This window comes from Elgaria multicarinata, chromosome 4, assembly GCF_023053635.1.
Source record: "Elgaria multicarinata webbii isolate HBS135686 ecotype San Diego chromosome 4, rElgMul1.1.pri, whole genome shotgun sequence".
Taxonomy (NCBI): domain Eukaryota; kingdom Metazoa; phylum Chordata; class Lepidosauria; order Squamata; family Anguidae; genus Elgaria; species Elgaria multicarinata.
Genome location: NC_086174.1, coordinates 92,826,750 through 92,853,510, shown reverse-complemented (window position 1 = coordinate 92,853,510; position 26,761 = coordinate 92,826,750). Strand labels below are relative to the sequence as shown.

Sequence of the window (26,761 nt, the reverse complement as noted above, 5' to 3'; positions counted from 1 at the left end):
TTTAAATCAAACTGTTATTTCTAACAGTCACATAAGTTACACAGAATGACTAAGTCAGAAAGTTTCACAAAGGGAGAAAAATTAAAATCTTAAGCAGGCAAATTATCATTACACAATAGGTACCAGGAAGAAATAACCTCAAACATTCAAATAAGGCCATAATTATTTAATAAAAACATCAATAAAACTCCCCCAAATCCTCATTTCTTTTTCTTTTAGTGTCCAGTGCTGCTAGAACTACATGTATCTTGTAGCGTACAGATTTGATAAAGGTAGTGATAGCTAGGGTGTATTCCTCCAAGTTTTTCTCCTAGTCAGGTCCCACTGAAATAACAAGGAACTGTAGTGCTTGATGGTTAACACCCTTCTTTCCTGTTTTTAAATCATCAACAGTGTAGTAAGGCTCATTAGTACATACAGCTGCCCTGGAAACTTCAGTCTTAATTGCCTTCATAACTTAAAATTCACAAAGTGCACAGTTAAAGATATGCCAGAAAATTTAATCTGCTATTCTACCAACAGCTGCCCATGCTTAATACTTAGTGGTCTACTGGAACAAAGTTACACTCTTTTTAAAGAGCTGTCTCACTGTAAAACATTTAGTTTCAAAGATGTGCCAACATTTTATGAACTGAAAAGTAGAAAAAGATGGATTATATAAAGAAAATACAAAAACACTAGAAATGATCAAACATTTTCAAAGAACAAGCACCACAATGGACATCAGCATTCAGTTTTGTAGCATATCCATTCTACTCCAACCAATCAACTTCATCGAACTCTGAGTCATCTTCTGAATCGCTATATTCCACAGCAATGCGACGAGACAATATGGTGGCAACGTCATTCTCAACACGTTCATGTTTAGCTTCTTGTTCACGTTGCTCTTCAACTTTTCGTAACTGAATACCTAAAGAACAAGAAAAAACATAATAGTACTGTGGACATCACCATGTTTATCACACATATGTTGAATATTCATGATCGCTTTATAAACTGTTCCATAGAGTCTATAATTCTGTGCAGGTCCCTAACTTCAAATGCTGCGATATGTAGTATATACACAAACCGAAATGAATGTTAACCATTGTCTTATACAATTACGTCTCCTTTCTCCTTTGTTGTTTTTAAGAGGGCATAATAGTTCTGGGAGATTAACCCCTTTCACTGCTCTTCAGGAACACCCCTTGCCAAACGACTAATTACTTCATCTAGGTAATGCAAAAAGTTTGACATGAGTATGTCTTTATAATTTCAACAACTCAGATGCAAAAGGGGGTAAAATGACCAGCACAATGCCCAATGCTCCTGCCTATCTCTCCTCTCTCATCTCACACTATCGCCCCGCTCGTGCTCTCCGCTCCTCTGACGCCATGCTTCTCGCCTGCCCAAGGACCTCCACTTCCCTTACTGGGCTCCGTCCTTTTTCTTCTGCTGCCCCTTACGCCTGGAACGCTCTTCCAGAACACTTGAGAACTACAAACTCAATCACTGCTTTTAAAACTCAGCTAAAAACTTTTCTTTTCCCTATAGCCTTCAAATATTGAGTTTGTTCTGACTCTATACTGTTAGCTTCACCCTACCCGGTGCCTGTTTACACTTCCCTGTGCCTGTTTGCATTCTCCTTCCCTCTTTATTGTTTACTACAACTTATTAGATTGTAAGCCTATGCGGCAGGTTCTTGCTATTTACTGTGTTATCTGTACAGCACCATGTACATTGATGGTGCTATATAAATAAATAATAATAATAAATAATAATGCTCTTTGATTAATTTGCAGACAATGGAGGGTAAGCCTGGGGACAACTCTTCTGTACATGATCATAAGCCTCAATTTATATCATTGAATTTTTTAGTCAACCTAGCTCAATCTAAAAGTAGGGCTGTGTGTGAGAGAGAGAGAGATGCTATATTAGATGCTCATATACTCTCATCTATCTATCTATCTATCTATCTATCTATGCATGCAATGGGGTTCCTCTGGCTTCTGGGGTTCACATGGCCTGTAGGAGCTCCCTATTCAGTCCACCAACTTCCCTGCCTTATATCTGATTGAAGATAAGACCATTTCCCTGCTCCTCTGCATTAGGACTTTTAAAAGGGTTCTACTGGTGCCAATGGAACTTTATAAAAAACGAAATGCAGTGAGGGATGGCATTTTCAGGGAGGTTGGCTCCCCAATGCTGTGTTCCCCCCCACCCACTTGAAAAATTATTCCTCCCCTGCTATAATCAGGCTTTTAAAACCCTCCACTTGTGCCAAGGCCAGTTGCAGTGCAGGGGGACATTTTTTCCAGGGGGTGGCTGCTGGGAAGAAAAGGGCTAACTGTGCCCAACCCTGCAGCCACCCCTCCTCCACTGCAATCAGGCTTTACAAAAGCACCCATTGGTGCTAACTGAGGCTAATTGCAGGCTATCAAGCCTAACTACAATGTGGGGGGGCACTTTGAGGGGGTGTCTGCTTGGGAGGAAAGGGCTAGCTCTCTCCTTCCCAACACTTCAACTGCTCTCATAAAAAATCATCCCTCCCCTGCTGCAATCAAGCTTTAAAAAGGTCTCCATTGGTACCAAGAGCATCCATTAAAAGCCTGACTATCGTGGGGAAAGGGTAGTGCCCCCTCTTCCCTCCCTATTCTTTTGATTACACATAAGATTTAATTGGCTGAGGAACAGCATAAAAACATTTCAAATAAATAAATAAACCTTTAGGTGCATGTGTATGAGAGTGTGGGCAATTCTGTTGCTGGGCCACATGCCAGCAATGGGGTGGTGCTACCCATGTGGCCCTTAACACGCTTGCCCAGAACCAATTTGGGTCTTGGCTAAAAAATGGTTCCCCACCTGATTTTTATATGAAACCATTATAAACTCTATCCAAGGGGAAATGAAGTGGGTATTGGGGGGGGGGGGCGGAATCTATATGGCAATCTGCCAATTTTATAAAACACAAATTCCATGAAATGCTTAAAATATACTCATTGGAAATAATTTAATTTAAAACACTAAATGTGATAAAATACTATTTGGTTTATGAAATTAAAAAACACTGCTAGTCAATGAATAATGGATACCTTTTCGTATTGCTTCAAGGAGGACACTTCTGGCATCGCTGATGACAGGTAGTGTTGATGGGTGACGTTTGGATTCAGGAGCAGGAGTGGCTTGTGATGGCGGGGATGGCGGCATTATTGGTACATGAGCACCAGGGACAATGGACGTGGGAGTGTGAGAGGAGAGTGTTGTAACGGGTGATGAGGGTCGAATGCCAGGAGGTGGCAGAGGAGGAGGAGGTGGAGGTGGTGGAAGTCCTTGCATTTCACCTTGTGGAACTGGAATGGTTTCACATACTTGGGCCACTCTAGTGACTGGAGGAGAGGGCTGTGCTAAAGGAGGTGCAATCGGAGGAGGAGCAGGGTGAAGAACTCCAGGAGCAATCTGGAGAGGAGCTGGGGGTGGAGGTATAGCTGGAGGCTGCAAAGCAGCTGTCGGAGGAGGGGGAGGCGGCGGCACTGGAGGAGGGGGAGTGGAAGTCATGGCAGATCTTAATGAAGAAGTGGACAAAGCAGATGGAAGGGGTGGAGGAGGCGGGGGTGGAGTGGGACTCACAAACACTGGTGTTCTGCCTGTAGCAGGGGACTGAGGGCGATTTTCAGCCATACCTGCGGTGGAACTGAAATAAAAATTACCAGAAGAATGCACATTATCTTTAAAAAAGTTATATATTTAACATTTAATAACACTTTAGACAGTACTACTCTGAGCAATACAAATTTTAGTACAAAAAGAGATGGTCCTACTTCAGCTATTTTTCTGCAAGCTCTCACATATCCAAACAAACTGACAATTGCATGATATTATTTAAGCGTTCATCTTTTAAGAGCATGCTACATCATCTCGGATGGCTAGTCCTAGACTGAAATTTATTTATTTATTATTTCTGAGTCACCCCACAACTAGGGTGCGAAGTACCATTTTAGTAAATAAAAAGACATATACAGTCACAAAACATTTGATACAATTACTGTACAACACTAAAAAACAAGTTTATCAACATCAAAACACTCCATAAGGCAAAACATGGGCTATATAATTGTATTACAGTATATACATTATATCAAATGAATGTTATATAGCACAGCATATCTTTTCCCTTCAATGTCAGTTTATTGTAAAGGGCTTCTTACCTGACACAGGGTGGAATGGGTTTGACATCTCCTGCTCCATGCATTGGTGGGGGTGGAGGTGGCTCATGTGGCCTTACTAAGACACGTTCCTCTGCTCTGCTCAGTAGTTCGGTCATCTGGCTGTACGGCAGTGCAGAAAGGGAGTAAGGCCCATCCATTTGTTCCACATACGCCTGAGGTCTGAACAGAAGTAAATCCCACTTTCAAATCATGTTTGTTAAACCCCATTGATTTTAAACACCTCAAGAGAATGAATAAAATCATCCTGTTGCTTGAATATCTATGGGGTAAGAGTGCAGACAGAAATAGAGGATAAAACAGTCAATAGTACATGGCAAATTAGTTTCCACAAAGTAACTTAACAAAGTGTAAAGGAAGTACTCTGTGTAATTATCTTCTTGTTTTTTGCTTACAATACTCTGTAACAAACCATGTACACTGACGGAGTAGAACCCCAAAGCCAGGAGCAAATAATGATGATTACTCCTGCTCTGAAGCAACAGGGGACAAAAGAAGGCCAAAATATTAGATACTATAGGAGGCAAAGGAAGAGCTGATCAACTAAGAACAAATCACAGCAGCAGTAGGAATGGGGCACAGGTTGTAGAGCGACAATTCATTGGTATGTTAGGCTCATTCATAGAAAATATATATATATATGTGTGTGTGTGTGTGTGCGCGCGCAGCAGGGATATGTTATCAAGTGAATTTCGGGCTCAAAAATCCATACAGCCAGGGAGGATATGTGAAGAAAAGATTCTGGGCCAAGGGGGGGGGCGGGGGGAGAACAATTTTGTATGGCAGATGGCAATGACCTGTCAGTATTTGATCTATGGCATCAAAATTCCAAATGATGGCCTCAGATTATGTTTTAAATTCTACCCCATTTTTTTCCAAATATCTCATCTATAGAATGACCCAATAATATAATTTTAACATTGTAATATCCAAGCATGAACATTAATCTATGACGTATATAAGCTAATAAACAAAATTAGGAAGAAAACCTTGTTTCAAAATGTGATGCAGGGCCATTAGCAACTTCAATGTGCTTATGTAAGAGACTGGCGTCATCCTCAGCAAGTTCTGGACCCTGAGCTAACTTCTGCCACTCTCTCCGTCGGTCATGAGGAGCCCGTGGCACTTTTTCCGGTTCATGAGGACGATCCAGATTCTTCTGCTGTAAAAGAACACAAAGACAAACGGACAACTGAAACAGTTCTTTTCAACAAACTACAATACAATCTGCCAAACAAAATCCTTTAATTGCAGCACATACATATACACAACGCTCACATGTAAATATTTATTTTTAAGGCTAGATAAGACCATTTTAGATTACTTTGGAATTCTCTTCATCTTCACCTACCACTGCAAAGGTTTAAGTTGTTTTGTAAATGATAATGCTAACTACAATGACAGAATAAAAAGCCTTTGAATAGAGCCTATAAGTAGCAGCAGGGCCAGCCCTACTATGACACGGCCTCATGCGGGTGCACCAGGTGGTGTGGAATGGGAAGAGTGGTGAACCGCGCTGCTCTCCCTACCCAAAGGGCCCACTGTCACGGGGCTCGCCAGCCACTGTCTTTCCCCCTATCTCCTGCCAGCTGCACATCTCTGCTGCTTCTCCCTCTGGTTCCCACCTACCCACCTCCCTTCTTGCCAGCTGACCTCTTCCGCCTTCTTCCCCGGTGTGGGGCCCTTCTGGCAGGGTCAGCCAAAATATCAAGAGAGGCCCTGGCTGATATTTTGACTGACTCAGGAAGCCCCCTCTCCCAGGCAGCTCCCTGTGAGGGTGCGACTGATTGACCAGCTGAGTGAGCAAGCGCAGGTGGGCAGGCAGCAGTGCAGCCTCACTTGAGGCGGTAATAATTCTTGGACTGGTCTGGGTAGCATACACATGTTTTTCATCTATATAAGCCCAAATTGAAACCCCTCCAGCTCTCATGATAAAAGACACCCTGGAGATGTTGCTTCAAATCAGGATTGACAGTACTGGGTTGACAGTGGTCTGAGTCAGTCTACAGACGCTTGTATTTAAATAGCATCCATTCCCGTTTTTAGACAGACTTTAAAAACATCAAATTTCCAGAAGGCCTCTTATGGATGGTTCTTGGATTTTTATGCTAATATGTTTTACTCTGTTTTTGATATATGATTGGTTTTAATAGCTGTTTTATTATTGTGACTTTTGTTCTCTTGGTCACCCTGGACAATTTATACTTTTAAAAGTGAAATATAAATAATTAGAATAAAATAAATAAAAATATACGGGAAACTTGAAATGTTTACTCTATCCACATTATGTTAACATTTTCTTAAGGATAGGACATCGTTTAAAATCATATAATCCACATGCTCAGAGCATAATACCTTCTGCTTTCTCTTTTCCTTTCTTTTGTCTTCTGTGTCTTGTAACATCTTTTCTTTCCACAGATCAAAGAAATATGAAGGATTGGTGTAAAACTTTAAACCCTCTTTTCCATCATCTCTAAAGGTAAAACAATTTTATTAGGTAAAATGTTACTAAATACAGATAGAGACCTGGTGTGCAGGTAACAAGAAGCCACTGTCAGTGAATTTCCCCATGGAGCTTCTTATCACAGAGGTGGCCACCGTTTTGAATATTGGGAGTGCAGCAGGGGTGCACCATAGCTTTTCTTTACATGCGAACCCAGCAAAGGTTGGTTGTTAGGGTGGTTGGGCATAACGAGAAGCTACGGCTTATCCCCACCACACCCCAAATATTAAAAATGTTGGTGGCTGCCATGACAAGAAACGCCATGGGAAATTCACTCATGGTGGCTTCTGGTTATGTGTGAACCAGGCCAATATGTTCCATCACCTCCAAATGAAGGAAATAAATTTCTAACAGAATTTAAGAAAGGAGCAGAGTATGAATGTCTGGACAATTTTCGTAAATTGTAAACAACTCCATAGCCATGTCTTAGAGGACATTCATAGAGGGCATCTAATACTGCCTTTATGTACACAGCCAAAAAAGTATCTTTTAAAATCTAAGAAAAATAACTGACAATCAAAATAAAGCACCCCTCTAGAGAACGTGATAAATTAGAAGTTAATGAAGTCAGGGAAATATATATTACTGTGGGTAATAAATGGAAGAAAACTTTAAGCTATTGCATAGACTCATAACTGCCCTGCCTTCCTATGAGCTTGGTGATTTTGAAGAAGAACTTGAATACTATTCTGGACTATTTATGGTGTCCCAAATATATTTTTAAAAATTCCCTGAGGCATGACGTTACAGATGTCCATTGCAAGTATCTGCTTACTGCTCACACAGAATCAAGTCTTAAACAATTTAGTAGAGGGGGGATCATAAAAGTGTTTGTTCGTAATGATCTTTGAAGGTCTGACCAATCATTTTGGAAAGGTTGGTTGGATTAAATGTATGGCTTGGGGAGGAAACAAAATGAAAGTTCACTCTGCATATGCTCTGAGACACTTTTGTCCGATATTTTGTCCAATATTCAAGACCCCCAGAATTGAAAACAGATTCCTATGATGCACTGTGGCACAAATTAATTCCTAATGATGATGCCATTTTCTCTGTAGTTTAGGCTGGCTGGCTGTTTGTAGGCCTAAATGGGAAAGATGTTAAAGGACAGAACTGCAAGGCCATAGCCACAGTACTTGTTCTACTTACATAACTCCTAGATAGTAGGTCTAATCACTAGTACAAGTTCAAATGTTTATAAACAGTGACACAGACAACAGTTAAACACTATAAGGGAAAGTCATAACAATGAAAGTTAACAAAAACAGGTTTATTTAGACATTCAAACACACATGTAATCTTAGAAAAATTAGTCGCCCTAATGGTAAGGGAAAAGAAAAGATAGGATTTAAGTGCAGATCCAATTCTGTCACTCTTGACAGAGAAAAATCCAGGTCCCAATTAAACTCCTTCTTTTGGTTAGAACTACTTGAGGATTATTACTTGTCATGAATACGGTGTGCAAAATAAAACACACATTGTTTGCATTTAAACAACAACAACACTGACCTGTAAGGGGTAAGAATGTTGAGCGGAGGAGGTTGCTCACATGTATCATAAGTCTCTTGCAACGGAATTGGCAGAGTCTTGCGGTCAAAGAGTTGCTGATCTTGTGTTGTGGAACTTCGGAAAGCTTTTCTCATTGTTATATCTTGCAATGAAACTGAAGGGAATACCAATATTTAGACAGATAGTTAGCTATCAATATATTGTATTAGGAAGGGAAAGGAATCTTGAAAAGTTAGAAACCAATTGGGGGGGAAACAAAGTAGAAATTGTTGGCGCTGACCCATTAAAAGTAAAGGTACAAGAAAAAAATCATGATTGTGAGAACTGGAGAAGTCTGTGCAATTCAGTACTTAAATACTTATGCATAATGTAGAGTAATAAAGCAATGAGCATTACTCTTAAATTACAATACAGATACGAGAATAACATCGAAACTGGGGAAAGTAAAATGGATCAGCAGCAGCCTAACTGGAATTGTAGCATGAGCTGCTGTAGTTTCTCTCTGCATTTAGTCTGAGTTTTCTAAGTAGCTAAGACTGTCTTAACGTAGTGTTTTATGCAGCATTTTGTTATAAATTAGCACATAAAACTCATGGCACTGACTACTCCTCCAATGTTCTTCCAAACACTGTAAGTTGAGCACAGTGGGTTGTATCTGGGTTCTAGTCCCCACTTGGCCAAGAGGCTCATTGGTGATTTGGGGCCAATTACTGATTCTCTGCTTGACCCACCTCACAGGGTTAAGACAATAAAATGGAGAGAAGAAGGACCATGTAAACCGCCTTGGGTTCCTTGCAAGAGGGAAATAAACAATGATCTTGGTGTGTGTATGTGTGCGCGCTTTACCTTTTTCCATCTTCAGGGCAGATAACAATACTTTAAACATCACAAGAACACTCCTTCATGTTCCTTTTGGACTTTCAACAGAAGTACTCAAATTTCACAAGCACAAACAGCCGCATTAGTAATCAGCTCACAATGATCTCCAGATCAGATTGCCTCTATAGCTAAACCAAAGTAATCTGTCTGAAAACACATTTACAGAAATTAGCCTCAAGTGCTTAAAAATCTGCAGATGGCACGCACCGTCTTTGGCTTAAGCTTCCAATTTCCATGGCCTGCTGCAACTAAGCCTATAACCACGCCTAAGCATGTTACTGAAACAACTGCTTTGACCCGGTTCACATATTGCAGTGGCAAATTTTGGGATATTTAGCCCACAATTCACAGGGACTTGTGCTGCCTGCAAGCTGTTTCCACATACTATAAACCAGGTTCCTGTTCCTGAACCTGCCTCTGATCAACTGTTCAGCAGGCAGGAAGAGAAGGAAAGAGTTACTTTCTATTTACTGTTTTACTCTGTACAGCACCATGTACAATGATGGTGCTATATAAATAAATAAATAATAATAATAATAATCCATACAGACCTTCTCTCTCTATCTCTACTCCCAGCCTCTAGCTTTCTCTCTATCCAACCCCTTTCCTCTCCATTCCCTATCTCTAGACGTTTTCTCTCTCCCTTCCAAACCTTGCTCTCTTTCCCATTCACTACTTTATCTTGCTATTTCTCCCCATTCCTACCCTCAAGCACCACTCTTTCTCTGCCATCTACCCCTTTGCCTTATTTCTTCCTCCCCAGCTTCTACCCTTGCTGTTTCCAGGGCCGGTACTACCATTAGGCCAACTAGGCAGCCGCCTAGGGCGCAGATCTCAGAGGAGCGCAGTACTGCCCTTCAATTGGTCCCAGTTTTATAAAAATTAGCTGTTTTCAGAAAAAACATAATAAAAGGAAAATACAATTGTTCAGAAACTCTTCTTGAATAGCTGAATCAAAGTTGGCAATTTTGGGGGGGTGTGTGTGTGTGCAAGTAGCTTGCCTTGCCTAGGGCACAAAATAGTCTGAACTATTTCTCCCCCACCACCTCTTTTGACTAGCCATTATGTGACCAGTCACATCCTCCAAGGGAGCCATTTTGTGGTGGTGCTCAGCAGTTTCCAAAATTCCCAAATGTGCCTATGAGTTCAAAAAGGTTGGGGACCCCTGGTTTACAGTATGTGGAAGCAGCTCACATGCAGCACACATCCCAGAATTTGCTGATGTGACATGCTAATTAGCCTACTGTCCCGATTTATACCAACCTCCACTGCCCTTCCCTTCTGTTGTTTCCTGTGTCAAATTTCTAAGCAACTTGGGGCAGAGACCTGTTCCTCTTGTTCTCTGTAAAATGCCATGCAGACTGATGGTGTTATATAAATAAATTAAATAATACTAATAACAATAGTACAGGCTCTCTCTTCTCCCACACACAGGAGGAATGCCTCATTTAAGATGTGGCCTGCTATAACACATGTGCATCATCTATATTCAAAGGCAGTATGCTTTTTATCTGTAACAATCCATAAAAATATTTAGTATAATAGCAATAAAAAGATACTTTTATTTGGAAAAAGATATATGGGATTTAAACTCTATGGTCAAGAGTGAACTGAACAAACTCATTAATATGAGACTTCCCTGGAGCAATTATGAGCTTGTAGAAAAATCAACAGCAACAACATAAACAGGTGCTAATTTAAAACAGAACCCACATATTATGTCATCATAAAAAAACAGGATACTGAGCTTTGGAAAGCAAAACTACTATCATCAGCTCAGTAGAGTTTTCTCTTCTATTTTGGTACCAATTAGACAGCTTCAGTTCTGCTTTCTTCAATATATAGGTAGGTAGCAAATTCTAGCCTAAAGTTTCAAGAATGTATTCTTTCATGGAACCTTCTTCCCTGAGCTGTCATCTGCATTACGGTGCGCTTCTCCAGGTTTCTAGGATCAGACCAATGATATATTGTGAAAAAGTCCCATAGAGCATTTGGGACTGAATTAGATGTTACCTTGGCAAACAGGTGTCCCAAAATCTTGAAGTAACATGAATGTGTGGTGGGGCATTTATAGGTAGCAATTGGTGGATGAGAGAAGGGGTGCCTAACCCCTCCTGCACCCACTGACTCTCCCCTACAAATGTCACCCCAGGCTGTTTTTCTCTCAGTTCAACTTGCTTCCAGCTTTGGACACTGGTTGGGGGTGGGGGGAGTCTAAGAAAAACAGCCTTGGGGGAGTCATTGACAGGGTAGAACCTGTGGGTTAAGCAACTGGTTGTGCAAGCCTGTTCTCCTGGCAAATTCACACTTCTTATTGTTAACAAAGAAAACAAGGGACATGGTGTCCCATGTTTACAATGATAATGTCTTCTTTTGCCAAGATGTAGATACAGGTGTTTAACCCACTGCTCATGCTTCTTTAAATACAAACACCTAATGAATATATCCAAAAAGGATTAAATTAGCTCCTTTGCAGAGGGGCAAACTAAGTCTATAATCTTGTTATGATACTCCAATCCTCCAGAAGTTTTAAACAAAGGGCCATTTATGTTTTGACACAAACAGGAAAGACTACAAACTAGGAAAGAGGGTTCTGAGGATCTATGCTGTCAAAAGGCTTGTGCCATTGGCTATAAATCTGGGTAATCGCTTCACTGAAACTTATCCCACTTTCATTCAATTCTACTACATGAATTTTATAGACACCATCCAACGTCCCACTATAGCAATGTTTTAAACTGTGCATCAAATCATCCAACTATTCCAATAATATATAAATGTGTTTGCATATTGATTCTGGATATCATTGTTTAAGCAGATGCTTTTGGGCCTTACCTTGTTTCAGTTATATAGCATTTATCAAGAGGATATGTCTAATTATTAATTTTGTAAATTGCTTCCCATTTCTATAATATTTATTTAGTCTGTAGCTCTTTTCTAAATATTTATTTGTACACTACATCCATACTACAAAATTGCACAACATTCTATATACATAAAAGCTGAAAAGTGAAGACATAGTTTAAACCAAATATTTAATAAGTTCAAGGAATCTACCAGGAATCTGATTCATAAATATTCTACATACTTTAATTTATCCCTTGGCAACAATAGTTTATGTTATTTAGCTCCCTCCTCTCTTATCAGTAATATATTGCTCTACATTGTTATTGTGAACATGTCAGGTATGGAAGATACATATTTCTCTTTCTTTCTCTTAATTTATTTGCACATCTTTTTATGGAAGTACTTTTAATTCATTATTTAATTCAAACACAAAATAGTTCACTCCATCAAAATTATTCCTCTTTGTCTATGAAAATGCGGTCTAGCAGAGTAAAATGAATTAAAACTATTTGGAGAGGAGGGACAAAAATGATGAAACCAAGTCCAACACCATGGATTATGAATTTACAGGTCCTATTTGACTGCGAAATATATTGACAGAGAGGAACACAAGTCTCAAAAAGAAAAACAAATGATTATGAAGTATGTCTGAATGCACAATCCATCCCATTCCTAGGATGTATCAACACTAAAATAATGGCAGGTTGTCACTAAATCTGGACCCATAGGGTGGCAGATTTGGGGTTCTGTTTGGGCAAAAATAATAATAGAAATCTAATGGGATTTACTGGATCTATTGCAGTATACAGATTACGGTAGGTGGCCTAGTATATACATGCACGCTACCCAGGCTGTGACTTAATTCATACAGTACAGAACAATCACTCCTCATTACTCCTGCTAACCCAGAAGATTGCAGCTATCCCAAAGCCTTGAATACTTCTGCACATATGTGGGATTATGTAAGTCCATGCTGCTTATGGAAACCACATTTCTCATGATACCACATACCCTCAAATGTACTGTATATGCATGGAATTATTCACAGCTTCTGGAAAGCCTGTGGCTTATATTGCCAGCTCATTACTTTCTAGGAAAGGGTGTAGCTAGAGAACCAGCCTAAGGTGGTAAAAAGTACCCTTGGCTGCACCACCACCATCACCACCACTTGGGCATCTATACAGTCATGTGAAAAAGAAAGTACACCCCCTTGGAATTGTATGATTTTACATATCAGGACATAATAACAATCATCTGTTCCTTAGTAGGTCTAAAAATTAGGTCAATACAACCTCAGATGAACAACACATGACATATTACACCATGTCATGATTTATTTAACGGAAATAAAGCCAAAATGGAGAAGCCATGTGTGAAAAAGTAAGTACACCCTTACTGCTTCCATAGGAATTAAGATGCTAAGTAGCAGACAGGTGCTGCTAATCAAATGCCCGTGATTAACTGATCATCAACAAGTATGACCACCTTTATAAAAGCCAAAGTTTTTTCAGTTTGCTGGTCTGGAGCATCCAGGTGTGTGTTAACACAATGCCAAGGAGGAAAGACATCAGCAATGATCTTAGAGAAGCAATTGCTACTGCCTATCAATCTGGGAAGAGTTATAAGGCCATTTCCAAACAATTTAAAGTCCATCATTCTACAGTGAGAAAGATGATTCAAAAGTGGAAAACATTCAAGACTGTTGCCAATCTTCCCAGGAGAGGATGTCCCATCCCAGCAAAATCACCCCAAGGTCAGACCATGCAATGCTCAGAGAAATTGCAAAAAAGCCAAGAGTTACATCTCAGACTTTACAGGCCTCAGTGAGCATGTTAAATGTTAAAGTTCATGACAGTACAATTAGAAAAAGACTGAACAAGTATGGTTTGTTTGGAAGGGTTGCAAAGAGAAAGCCTCTTCTCTCTAAAAAGAACGTGGCAGCACGGCTTAGGTTTGCAAAGTTGCATCTGAACAAACCACAAGACTTCTGGAACAATGTCCTTTGGACAGATGAGACCAAAGTGGAGATGTTTGCCCATAATGCACAGCGCCACGTTTGCCGAAAACCAAACACAGCATATCAGCACAAACACCTCATACCAACTGTCAAGCACGGTGGTGGAGGGATGATGATTTGGGCTTGTTTTGCAGCCACAGGACCTGGGAACCTTGCAGTCATTGAGTCGACCATGAACTCCTCTGTATACCAAAGTATTCTAGAGTCAAATGTGAGGCCATCTGTCTGACAGCTAAAGCTTGGCCGAAATTGGGTCATGCAACAGGACAATGATCCCAAGCACACCAGCAAATCTACAACAGAATGGCTGAAAAAGAAAAGAATCAAGGTGTTGCAATGGCCCAGTCAAAGTCCAGACCTCAACCCGATTGAAATGCTGTGGCGGGACCTTAAGAGAGCTGTGCATAAACAAATGCCCTCAAACCTCAATGAACTGAAGCAACGTTGTAAAGAAGAGTGGGCCAAAATTCCTCCACAATGATGTGAGAGACTGATAAAGTCATACAGAAAACGATTACTTCAAGTTATTGCTGCTAAAGGTGGTTCTACAAGCTATTGAATCATAAGGTGTATTTACTTTTTCACACATGGCTTCTCCATTTTGGCTTTATTTCTGTTAAATAAATCATGACACGGTGTAATATGTCATGTGTTGTTGTTCATCTGAGGTTGTATTGACCTAATTTTTAGACCTGCTAAGGAACAGATGATTGTTATTATGTCCTGATATGTAAAATCATACAATTCCAAGAGGGTGTACTTTCTTTTACACACGACTATATAACAGTGACAGAGAATCCAAGAACACACCCAAGTTGTGAAGCTGTGAGTTAAGAAGTGCAATGCCCAACCAACAGTACTTCTGTCTTCTCTGGATTGATTGACTGATTTTAAAATATTATGTCCCATCTTTCCTGTAAGACCAACAAGGCAGCTAACAACATATTTTAAAAAATCACACCAACAAATTGAAAACAAAAATAAAAAAAGTAAAGCTGAGAAGAAAAAATTCAAAACAACATGAACCTAAAACAGGTTCCATGGAAGCCCAGAGCAATTAGACAAAACATACACAAAGAAAACAGACAGCAAACCTGGAATAAAAACCCAGTCTCAGTTTAGCTCAAAGCCTGATCAAAGGAGCCAGGATTTTGCTTGATGTACGAACCCATATAATGTCTGGGGTTAACAGGCAAACCAGAGGTTTGGTGCCACAACTAGAAAGGCCCTACTCCTGATAGATTTAACTGAGTCTCATTAGGTGAGGGCAAAGTTTCTAATGTACAAAGTGCATTGGACAAAACATCTAGGGAAAATAATAATTATAATAATAATAATAATAATATATTTATTTATTTGTTACCCACCTCTCCCTCTGGATCGAGGCGGGGTTCAACACAAATAAAAACACCATAAAATACATACAACTAATTCAAACATTTAAAACCAGTGCATCATTAAAAGTAGTACATCATTAAAAAAGGGCATCTTAAAATTCAACTGGGTAGGCCTGCCGGAAGAGATGAGTCTTTATGGCTTTCTTAAATTCTGGAAGACTGTTAAGTTGACGAATCTCTCCCAGCAAGCCATTCCACAAACTGAGAGCGGCAGAAGAAAAGGTCCTCTGGGTAATAGTTGTCAGCCTTGTTTTTGTTGGCTGGAGTAAATTCTTCCCAGAGGACCTGAGTGTGCGGGGCGGATTGTACGGGAGAAGGCGATCCCGCAGGTGGCCTGGACCCAAACCATGTAGGGCTTTAAAGGTGATAACCAACACTTTATACTTCACCCGGCTAACCGTCATCTTCAGCCTGTGGGGAAGAAGAAGTGAGGGAGACTGGAGCAGGCAGAGACCATCAGAGCCTGCTTCAGTTGGACCCCGACCCCCCACAGGGCTAACTGTCATTTTCACCCTGTGGGGAAGAAGAAGTGATGGGGACTGGAGCAGGCAGAGACCATCGGAGCCTGCTTCAGTTGGAAACACCACCTAACTGTCATCTTTACCCTGTGGGGAAGAAGAAGGAGCTGTTGATCTGCCCCTCCATTGGGAGATGAGAGGACGGAGCAGGGCCTTCCCACCAGCCTGAACAGTCTCCTTAATTTCTTATTTTCTCCCTCTTCTCTCCCCATCCCCTTTTCCTTGTGTGTGATGTCTTTTTTAGAAGGTAAGCCTGAGGGCAGGGACTGTCTTCTTAATGATCAATTGTAAGCCACTCTGAGAGCCTTTTTGGCTGAGGTGCAGGATAAAAATACTCTAAATAAATAAATAAATATAATTGGCAGCCAGTGAAGAGATTTTAAAACTGGTGTAATGCGGTCACCCCTAGGTGTACCGGTGACCAACCAGGCTGCCATATTTTGAACTAGTTGAAGTTTCCAGACTAGGCACAAATGTAGCCCTATGTAGAGCGCATTGCAGAAGTCAAGACTCGAAGTTACCAGCGCATGCACTACCATCTTTAGGTCTTCCGACTCTAGGAAGTGGCGCAGCTGATGTATCAGCTGAAGCTGATAGTAGGCACACTTGGCTGTCACATCTATCTGTGACAGCCAAGTGTGCCTACCATGGTCGATGGTATCGAAAGCTGCTGAAAGGTCCAAAAGTACCAGCAGGGACACACTTCCCCTATCAATACTCAGGCGTCGATCATCTGCTAGGCAACCATAGCGGTCTCAACTCCGTATCCTGCTCTGAAGCTGGTTTGAAATGGGTCTAGAAAACCTGCATCATCCAAGACTGCTTGGAGTTGGAAGGCAACTGCCCTCTCGATCACTTTGCCCAAAAATGGAAGATTTTATACTGGTCTGTAATTATTAAGGTCCAGGGGGTCCAGGGAGGGCTTTTTTAAAAGTGTCCCTACTATAGCTTCTTTTAAGTATGATGGAAAACTCCCCTCTGTGAGAGATGCATTAATAATATGCCGTAATTGTTGTCTAACTGCATCTCCGCCCTGAACGACCAGCCATGAAGGACAGGGATCAAGAGGGCAAGTCATCTTCCTCACTCATCCAAGCAGCTTGTCCATGTCCTCGGTACTCACCAACTGAAACTTATCTAGTGTAACCCTACTTGCGGAGCTGCTGGACACTCCACTGTCAGCTTCTGCTATAATGACGACATCTAAGTTGGCTCTTATCCAAGAGATTTTATCTGTGATATGATCATTAAAGGCATCACAGCGAACCACCGAAGGCTCTAAAATCGGGATCAGGGGTGAAGGTGTTTGAGTTAGACCTCTCACCACCTTGAACAGTTCTGCTGGACGTGAATTCGCAGACGCAATCTCTAAAGTACCCAGGCCCAGGTCATTTAGGGCTTTATAGAAGAAAACCAGAACTTTGAACTGAGTGTAGTACAAACAAGTAGCCAATGCACATGAAGTAAAATTGGTATGTGTTCCAATTGATATGATCGAACCAGCCACCGGGTGACAGTATTCTATACTAACTGAAGTTTCTGGCTCCTTTCCAAGGGCAGACTGAAGTTGAGACTATTACCGCAAAAAAGTGTGGTGGTGACTAATATTGTGTGCTTGTTCAATGAGACTTTCTCCTGCTCTCCTCTCCCTTGTAATCCCCTAGTCCAAAATTTGTTCCAGGGGTCCTTCAACCCTTAAAACATCACCCAGCAGTATTGCTGTCTTGTCTGCATTAAATGTCAGCTTGTTCACCCTTATCCAGTCCATCACTGACCTGAAACAGATTCTACGCACAGACATAAATCAACATGGTACCGAAATATATAGTCTGTGGCAATATCAGAAAAAACAACCCATGATTTGCTTCTAATCCAAGGAAAAACAGAACTGATATCATTTTATGCTATGTGGTAGAGATTCATTCAACATACGTCACAACCAGACATACAACAATATATGCCCACTTCCGTTTTGAGCATCCGGACATTATAACAACAAAGGAAGATCACACAGCACACTTATTTATTTATTTAACTTTTTCTTTCTCTTTCTTCCTTTTGTCTTGATTCCCCCCACCCCAAAATGTATTAACCAACTTCTCTGTAACAGCTGTTTAAACCTCAATTGATAGGAGACTGTTCTATTTTTGTTGTAATAAAAACAAAAAAAATCAGCACATGCTAAAACCTGCTGAGCCGTTGCAAAGGTCTCATGAATCAGCAGGGTACCCTTTTCTCTGCTCCTGCACAAATTTCTACTGAAATCTGCCTTCCAGTTCTGGAGGGTAAGGTTATTCAGTGGAATTCTGGGGATTGTTTTGCCTGTCTCTAATGATGGGTAGGATATCTTTAAGCCGTGTTTATACCGGCATATGAAAATCGTAGTAAACGTTGCTATCTACATCAATTGAACATTACTGCAAAAATTTAGCAAACAATGTTTTCTCTATCTCGGATCTAAGTTTCTGATCTATTAATAGCAGTATGCCTGATATTATCCATAAAATTACACATACTACATATGCGAAAACTTACGTTCTTCTTCTTTTGGATCAAGTTGTGTGACACTGACAGATAAACGGTCCACACGTTCTTGTAAGGAATTCACTCTGAAAGAAAAACTGTGTGCCTCATTGAAAAGCTCGCCGAAGATATCTTCTGCATATTTACCTGCAAAAGGAAAGTTTTTAAAAGTAAGCTTCAAGAGACTCAAATTGTTAAAACTATGGGTGCATGAATTGTTGTACACCACCCAGTTAGCTTTGGCTATGAGGCAGTATAGAAAAGAAGTAAATAAGAATAATAATATTTAGGAAGTTTTATATAACCGTCAGGAACCAAAATTGCCAATTTTTAAAAAAATTACATTATCACATAAGTCATTATTGGAATCCAATCCATATTTACACATATAATTTCTATTATTAGCAGCTTGCGCCAATCCTTAGGAATGTTCCTGCTTTGTTTTATGATCCAGGATATGTCGCTATCTTTTTCTCAATAATTACGCCAGGTGCTCCTCCAGCTGCAGTTAGGCATCTGGTGTTTTATTCTCATTACTGTAGAGTCATAACAATAAGCAGCACTATGAAAATCTGACACACACGTAACTGCCATGCACTATAAATGGCAATCATGAAATGTATAGATATGTATGAAACAAAATGGATTCACGTCAGTAAGATCTGGAACGTTTCCAGTCTTTTGCTGTATTACACTCCCAGGATGAATGCAATTAGAGTTGCCAGAACACTATTTCCAGAGTAAGAAACTGGTATAGTAGTGTAGGGGTCAGTTGCATAGCATTCTACAGAGGACAAAGAGCACCTAGCAACCTTAAATGTAACCATCTTGGCTCAACATTCAGTGTTTTGCTATGATTCCAAGGAGCATTATTGAACAAACTATTTGATAAGACTCTTTTTCAGTTTCTTCTATTGAGAATCCACACATACTGTTGCTTAATTTCATTGATTGTTAGTTTTGTGTTATCTCTCTTGCTGCTTTTAGCTTATTGTAAATGTTTTAATGATTGGTTATTTTAAAATGTTTTAATATATTTTGTAAGCTGTTTGGAGCATCTCTCTCTCTCTCCCTCTCTCTCTCTCTCTCTCTCTCACACACACACACACACACTTGAAGCCTGCTGAATCCCATGGTTTCACACAACATAACAGGCTATGTTGGATGGCTTGTAGCTTACACATAAAAATGCCCTCCCTCTTGAGTTCACCAACTCACTTAGAAATCTTTCACAATATTAATTAGGTAGTCACATCTAGTCTCATTTGTGAATTAGTCTTATATAAAATCTCAAATCTTGTTAACCCCGTTCTATTCACAAATGCTTAAGATTCATAACATCTTAACACAGGTAAAATATAGAAGACATGGAAATATACAAAACTAAAATAACTTCCCATTATATGGAGCCACTGAACTGCCTAACATTGTCTCAAGAAAATGTGCATGCTGCCATTTTCACAATCCTCCAGGGAACAAAATTCATAATTGGGAGGAAACTGCTGTTAATACATCTTGATGAGCTTGCTTTTACCATTCAGAATGGCTAACCACTAAGGAGCTACAATGAACGTAAGATTTCAATTAGACAACAGCTTAAGTCTCAGTGCCATAATACTCTTACTGACGGAAGAATCAGGAATTTGATATAATCCCTGTATACCTGAAACTTCAGAGCGGTCACCTAATTTAGTCATGATACTCAATGTGGTAATGCAGAAACAGGGCAGTAGCTCACTGAATAATCCATGTGTGTGGTAGATTTCTCCAGCACGTGTCGGTGCTTCTTTCTCAGAGACTTGAATTAAATCTGCAAATGGGCACTTGTTCCTTTTCATTTTTAACCAATGAGAAACCAAGTCAAACTGATTAAGTTAAACATTGCATGGCTGAGCCTTCCATATCCTAATTTCAACAGTTAGTGCTAGGATTCCCCAAGATTGGTTGGATCTGGACTTGTTTTGGAACAATTAATTTCTACCTTCTCTTAAAGAAACACACACACACAGTGTCTGCATTTACAAGTAATGCTAAACCATAGTTTAGCACTCCTGGGGCAAGCCTGTGTGAGCCTTGAGCTTGCATGCTCTCCCCTTCTTCAGCTTGGCTGTGATGAGGAGATTGGAAGCTTTTGCTTTTCTATTAGTTTAGGTGTTACCATACCTGAAATAGTGGTTAGTCTTAACTATGGTTTACTAAAATAAGCCAGCTTCACAAGCTGTACTTTAGACTAACTGCAGTTTGTCTGGGTTCGGACATCATGACAAGCTGCACTTAGTCAAGAAGAGAAGCTTCCAAACCTCCCCTCACAGCTGTGCAGGAGAAAGAGGAGAGGGGCACACAAACCTCAGTCTTGCCAAGTTTTGTCGCCATTATGTGGGAACACAGTAATCTCTAATCCTGAAGATTAAACTACTTCTCCACTGGGTTCATTAATAGGAGGTACTGCAGAAACCATGATGCTATAATGTCATAAAGACCATATAAACACACTTGCCAAATATATTATTTCTACCCCCGGATGCATGTTGTGTGGAAAAAAGCAACATTGGGAGGGGTCACGGGGGGGGGGTGAGGCTAAAGACCCCACAGAAACCCAGCAGCAGTTGGCAACTCAGAAGCAGCAATGCCAGTCAGGGTCTCTGGGAGGAGTCTTTAACCCCCCAGTTCCTCAGTGACCCAGAAGCAGCCTTTCCTCCCCCTGTACAGGATTGCTGGACAGGGGCAAGCTTAAAGCCCCAACTCCATCCCTGCAATTTTGCATGTGTGTGCACACATGTGCAACCCCCAGGCTCCCTGCCGATAACAGATCTTTATGAGCACATGCATTCACCAAAGAAGGCTTTGTTTGCAAGTAGATCTGGTAAAAAGGAAGAAGTCTTGTTTCTCTTTTCTTGCACTGGTTGGAATACTTTTTCTTTGCAAGTAGATCTACCTGTAGTTGATTTTCCAAAAGATGTCTGGATAAACATTGCAAAGAATACTGTGTAAGAATTGAGCAACTCTTTTCTGAGATACTCTCTCAAGAAAGCTCCACTGAAAATGAGGCTCTATTATGAGGGAGGTTCTGTGCCAATTACTTTGTTGTTGTGAGGATAAAATGGAGAGAAGGAGGATTATGTACGCCGCCTTGGGTTCCTTGGAGGAAAAAAGGTGGGGTATAAATGTAATAAATAAATACCACCCCCAAGGCAGGGCTTTGGAAGTGGAAGATCGCCTGGCATGAAACTCCCTCTCCCCCACCTCCACAACAACTTAAGATCAAGTGTACAAGTGATAAGTCACACTTGCCCAAACATGTCCACATTCCCAAATCTCAATAACTGAAATTCATCCATCAACACTAGAACAGACAGGTCTGTGGACACTGTTAGACTGAACTGTTCCAATAGTATCATCCACCTCACAAAAGATGTGAAATTGTATCCTCAAAGCATTTAACAAACTATAACATATGCCTCTTAAGAGATCTTTAACAGCCCTAGCACTAGTTGGACCAGATTGTAAAAGACCTGTTAACATTATAGTACTTCAATGTGGCCCAAATCCTTTCATACTGTTCAGTATTTAAGGGGCAAGACCATTTTTGGAAGCATAGAAAGAATACTAATTTTACAATATTCTGAAGGCTCTTCTGGAGAATTTTTCTAAAGATCATCTGCCAGATGCGGTGCTAGGATAAGGGCAGGGACATCACCGATCTCCCACAGAGATCTTGTGATGGTGGCCACAGCGACCTGCTCCCCTTCTCCACCCCATCTCCTGTTGTTTACAGAAGATCTGCTGCAGCACTTGCTTGGGCTGTTTGATGCCTTGAAGCACTATGGCCTCATATTGAGCAAGTGCACCAAGCAGGTCTCCCAAGACAACAATCATTCAAATGGCTTTGGGTAAAGAGTAAAAATCCAAGTCGTGTGCAAGTGCAGGACAGCTGTAATAACAGGTCTCCCTTTTTTTCTGGAGTTCAAGATAGTGGCTGGAGGTTGGAGCAATGTAAGAGAAAAATGCTGCCATGTGCTCTGTAAGGGGGCTGTTATAGGGCAGTAGCTGGCTCTTTTGAGGCTGCAGTTGGCTTGCTGGGGTGTGTGTGTACCTGTTGCATATGCGGTGACTGGATTTTTTGCCTGCCCAAGTGTCTAGGTGTAGAGTTTTTTTGTCTTGAAAGAGTGTGTATGGATAGTGATGATTTTTTGCCTCGTGTAAGTGGATCCCCCACCCACCACCATGATTGTTTTGCTGCTCTCGCTCCAAAGGAGTGCTAGTGTGGCTGTGCGGATGATGATGATGATGATGATGATGATACATAATTATTTTATGCAAAGGGGAGGTTAGGTTTTGGATGATCTCAGAATTTGAAGGGTTCTAAATGCTGCTTTTCTGGGTAACTTCTCCTCCAACAACAACAAACACATGGAAAGGGTTAAAATTGGGATGCTCTCAGAATTTGTTGCTGGGTTCCAAAGACTGCTTTTCTGCACAGCCTCAGATGATGATGATCATTATCATCTGTGTAGAGTCACCAACACTGTTTTGCACTTATATTAGTTACTTGATTATCTGTGCAATTGGAGTTGTTGCTGGAACAGGAGAATGTGTCCAAAGGAGTGCTTTTGTGTGGCTATGGAAACCCCACTCCACCCCGCCCTGGTGCTTTGCATTCATGTGCCTCAGCTTACTCATTCTGTGTAACAGGCTGTTGGGGATTCAAAGACTACTCCAGCTCAGATTCCACCTTCCACCTCATCAGCAGCAGTGGGCACTGACCACCACTGAATCTGCCATGAATTCCTTCACTTGGACAGGGCTCAAACAATATGGATTCCATATAAAATGGAGAGCTTCGGCTATTAGGCGGTTTAAAAATAAAATAAAAGAAATAAAAAAACGAACAGAATCCAGGGAACGAGGAAGCTTTTCTATGATATTTTGGGGAATACTTTGTCCTACTTTTTCAGTATTAATTTTGGCTTTTTCTGCACAAGAAATGATGAGGGTGGTGTAAGATACCCCTAAAGATAAGAACTAGGGTATTAGATTTATAAAAGAGAAGGCACAGCAAAAATGAAAATGACTTTGCTATCAAATAGCTTTCCCAACAGTATTGGGACAGTATATACTGCTATTTACATCCTAGCTCTACAAGTGTTAATGATAATAGGCAAATTTCCTAAAATATACTGGTAAAAAGAAATGAAAAAAACCCAGAAAAGATAAGACGTTTACAGCCAATTATTCCAGTATACAAAACACCAGATAAGCATATCTGAGAAGAGCAATGCATCCTGATTTTTTTCAGTGAGGTCATAATGAACTTCTGGGTCAAGGATCCTGACAGAGTAGAAAAACTTTAATCTTCCAGAGAGCATGTGTGCATGCTATGAATATGCCCTCCTTAGGAAGCATTTGGCTGTCGCAGGATAGAAATGCGAATGCCTTAGTGGTAAAAAGGCACTTGGAACAGTGGCACTTCAGGTTACCACCACATTCCACCTGAGAACCCTTTGAAGTAGTTGTAGTTCCAAGAGAAAAACAACAACAGACCTTTCAGAAAGGTTCCTGTAGGGTTCTAAAGCTTGTGAAGTATTTATTAACTTAAAATTAATAAATTATTGCTTCTGTCTTTCTATTCTGTTATATATCCATATGTACACCCATGTTTAGTTCAGGACAATAAATCTAAAAGTGTGTGTGTGTGTGTAGAATGAATAAAGACTTTTTTTAGTGAGCAGACTTCAGGACTTTGGTCACAAATAATAATATGAGACCTGTTAATATTTACCTTTAACTTTCTAACCAAACATGTAAGAATGTAGTATTATTTCAATTTCCTTTGTTTTTGCAAAAGATCAAAGATGAGTATAAAGGCTATAAGCCACTCAAGAATCATAGAGCTGATCAACTGTAAAATCTATTACTTCAAAAGATCATATGTTCTGAGTCTCTGAAGTTAGTGGCAACGTGCAGATTTCCTAAAAGAAGTATGACAGAACCCACTAGTACTCATGGAAATATATGTGTGTTGGATCCATAAATGCCCTTCCATTCACAGAGGGCTCAAGATCCACCACGGGGAGATGCCTGCTGGAGGAGGCGGTGGGATTTTTGCCAATACCCCCTTCCCCTAAAGCCCACAGCAACACCTCCTATATTGTCCAGTAGAGTCCCCTGACCTTCCAGAGCAGCTTTTCAGAGGCCTCAAAGGTCTGCAGGGGGAAGGATGAATTCGTGAAAATCACCTCCCCTTGTTCTGCACATAGGAACATCATGTTGAACATCACTTGCGGATAGGGAAAGAAGAGAGGAAAGGATGACTCAGACACCAGAGCTTGGGTAAACTAGGGCCTCCTTATTTAAGATTGGGTAATTCACCCTTCTCTGGATCTGCACGTGAAAGTGCGGGAATCTAATCGCTCTGTCTCCAGTCAACTAGCCAACATTATGGGCGAGCCACTTGGCCAAGCCAGGAGTTGGGTAAAGCCCAGCTCTTTCCTTACACCACAAGTGTGTGCTTGAGGGAAACCACCCCATGTCACCCCGTTTACTTTTAAAGGCAAGCACCATCCATGCCTCACCTTGTTCAGATGTAAAACAGGTAAGTCGTCCTTCCTCCCTCTTCACATCCGCAAAAGCCTGCCCCTGCCCTACCTGTGCGCTGGCAGGGCAGGAAAGGGACGTCTAAAATCTGGATCCAACACATATGACTCTATAATATCTTGGCATTTATCTTGCGTAGGATTTATGTTTCACCCAATTTTACATCCCACTACCTAATCACTAATACTATTAATAACATTCATGTTTTCATGTTCCTTCTGCCGTTCCAATATGTTATTGTTTATACTTGTTAATTTTATTTGGTTTTTAAAATGTATTGTTTTCTTTTATATAATGTACACAACTTGGAGGGCACTTTTTGGGTAGAAAAGTGGACTATAAATTTTTACCATTAAGTAACTATCTTCCCTACCTCTAAAACATGGGGGTCATCACTGATTTTACTCTGCCCTTTCCCTGTTTTTGTACATTACTTCTGTAGTTTATGTCTTTGTTACTCTCATCTAAACAAATGCAACCTCCTTTTGATATTCTGTTCTTCTGCTTTTTCCTCTTAATTCAGGGAGCTTTTGCTTCAGCCTGGTCCATTCAAGGCTTTTTTGGGCTGCAATATGTATTTTCTCACCTCTCCCTTAAAGTTTTGTAAATCCGCAATTTTACCAGTTTAATGGCTACTAGTTAACCCCATTCTCAATCTGAAAAACACTGCCATAGTTTTATCAAGTCTGTTCACTTCCTTAATTTTTGGCTGTATTGACTATTAGACTACTGAGCAGGAACCATATCAGTTCTATGTTCTGTGCAGCATCTAGCATATCTTTGCTACTAAACATTCACTAACAATAGTCATTTTTCTCCATACAGAGTCAAACTTTCAGAAACATACAGAGAGCAATGGTCTAGTTTTTTAAAAAAAAATCAGTGAAGGGAGACAATGACTGAAAAGCAGGATAAAAAGGTCTCCCCAATATACAACAGAATGCCAGTTGTGTTATTCCAAGGTTATGCTCAGCAACACTAGAGAGTAAGGCACAATGTCCTGGTTCGCATATAATGGCAAGCCATTGGTTTAAGATCTGATGGGTTGTTGTCCTACCGCTTTTACTGTGCAACCCATGATTGGCTCCTTTGAAGGTTGTGGAGCTTGATGTTTGAACCTGGGATGGACCAATGGGGTTGTTTAGAGGCTAAAAAACCATGCTTGGTTGTTGGGTTAACTGCTGGGCTGTTTTACCCCTAAACAACCCATCAGTCTGGGTTCAGGCATCACATTCCACAACCTATGATGGAGCCGGTTGTGGGTTAAAAGTGGAAGTGGTGGGTGCTGTGCACAACAACCCATGGTCATTATGTGAGAACAGGTCCATTGCCAGGTTAGCAGAGCTTTTCTAGTGATCTACAGTCTTTCTAGAAATTTTACGACGCTGCTGGCTCATTTTTTGTGACCATTAAATTCAACAATAAAAATTACACAATCATTTTGTGGATTGCATAGCTGATAGGAACATAAAACATTTGGGTTCTTTTTTTAAAAAGATGATTATAAATTAATATTTGGAAGAGTTATTGTTTCAAACTTCAAATACAACCATATAACACTTTAGCTCAAAATTCACTCTATCTTAATACACTGGGTACTTACTTAGACTGCTTAGTTGTCTGATTATATTTGCCAAGGAGATATTGGTAACACATTCGAGTTCATTCTTGATGCCTCGTGGCAGTGCTGTATGACAAAGATACCTAGGATCTATATTTCTTTTTACCAGTGGCATCCTGAGATATCAAAGAGCCAGCACACCTGTGAACAG

General features: G+C 40.5%; 1 protein-coding gene across 1 annotated transcript; it reads right to left on the bottom strand.

Annotated features, from left to right (window-relative positions):
* WASF1 (WASP family member 1) lies at nt 1-26,761 on the bottom strand. The gene is made up of 8 exons (XM_063124787.1): nt 26,593-26,761; nt 18,408-18,542; nt 8,215-8,368; nt 6,558-6,675; nt 5,192-5,364; nt 4,185-4,364; nt 3,072-3,670; nt 1-910 (listed from the first exon to the last, which is right to left on the bottom strand). The coding sequence occupies exons 1-8, from the start codon at nt 26,723-26,725 to the stop codon at nt 753-755; spliced, it is 1,650 nt and encodes a 549-aa protein (XP_062980857.1). The 5' UTR covers nt 26,726-26,761; the 3' UTR covers nt 1-752.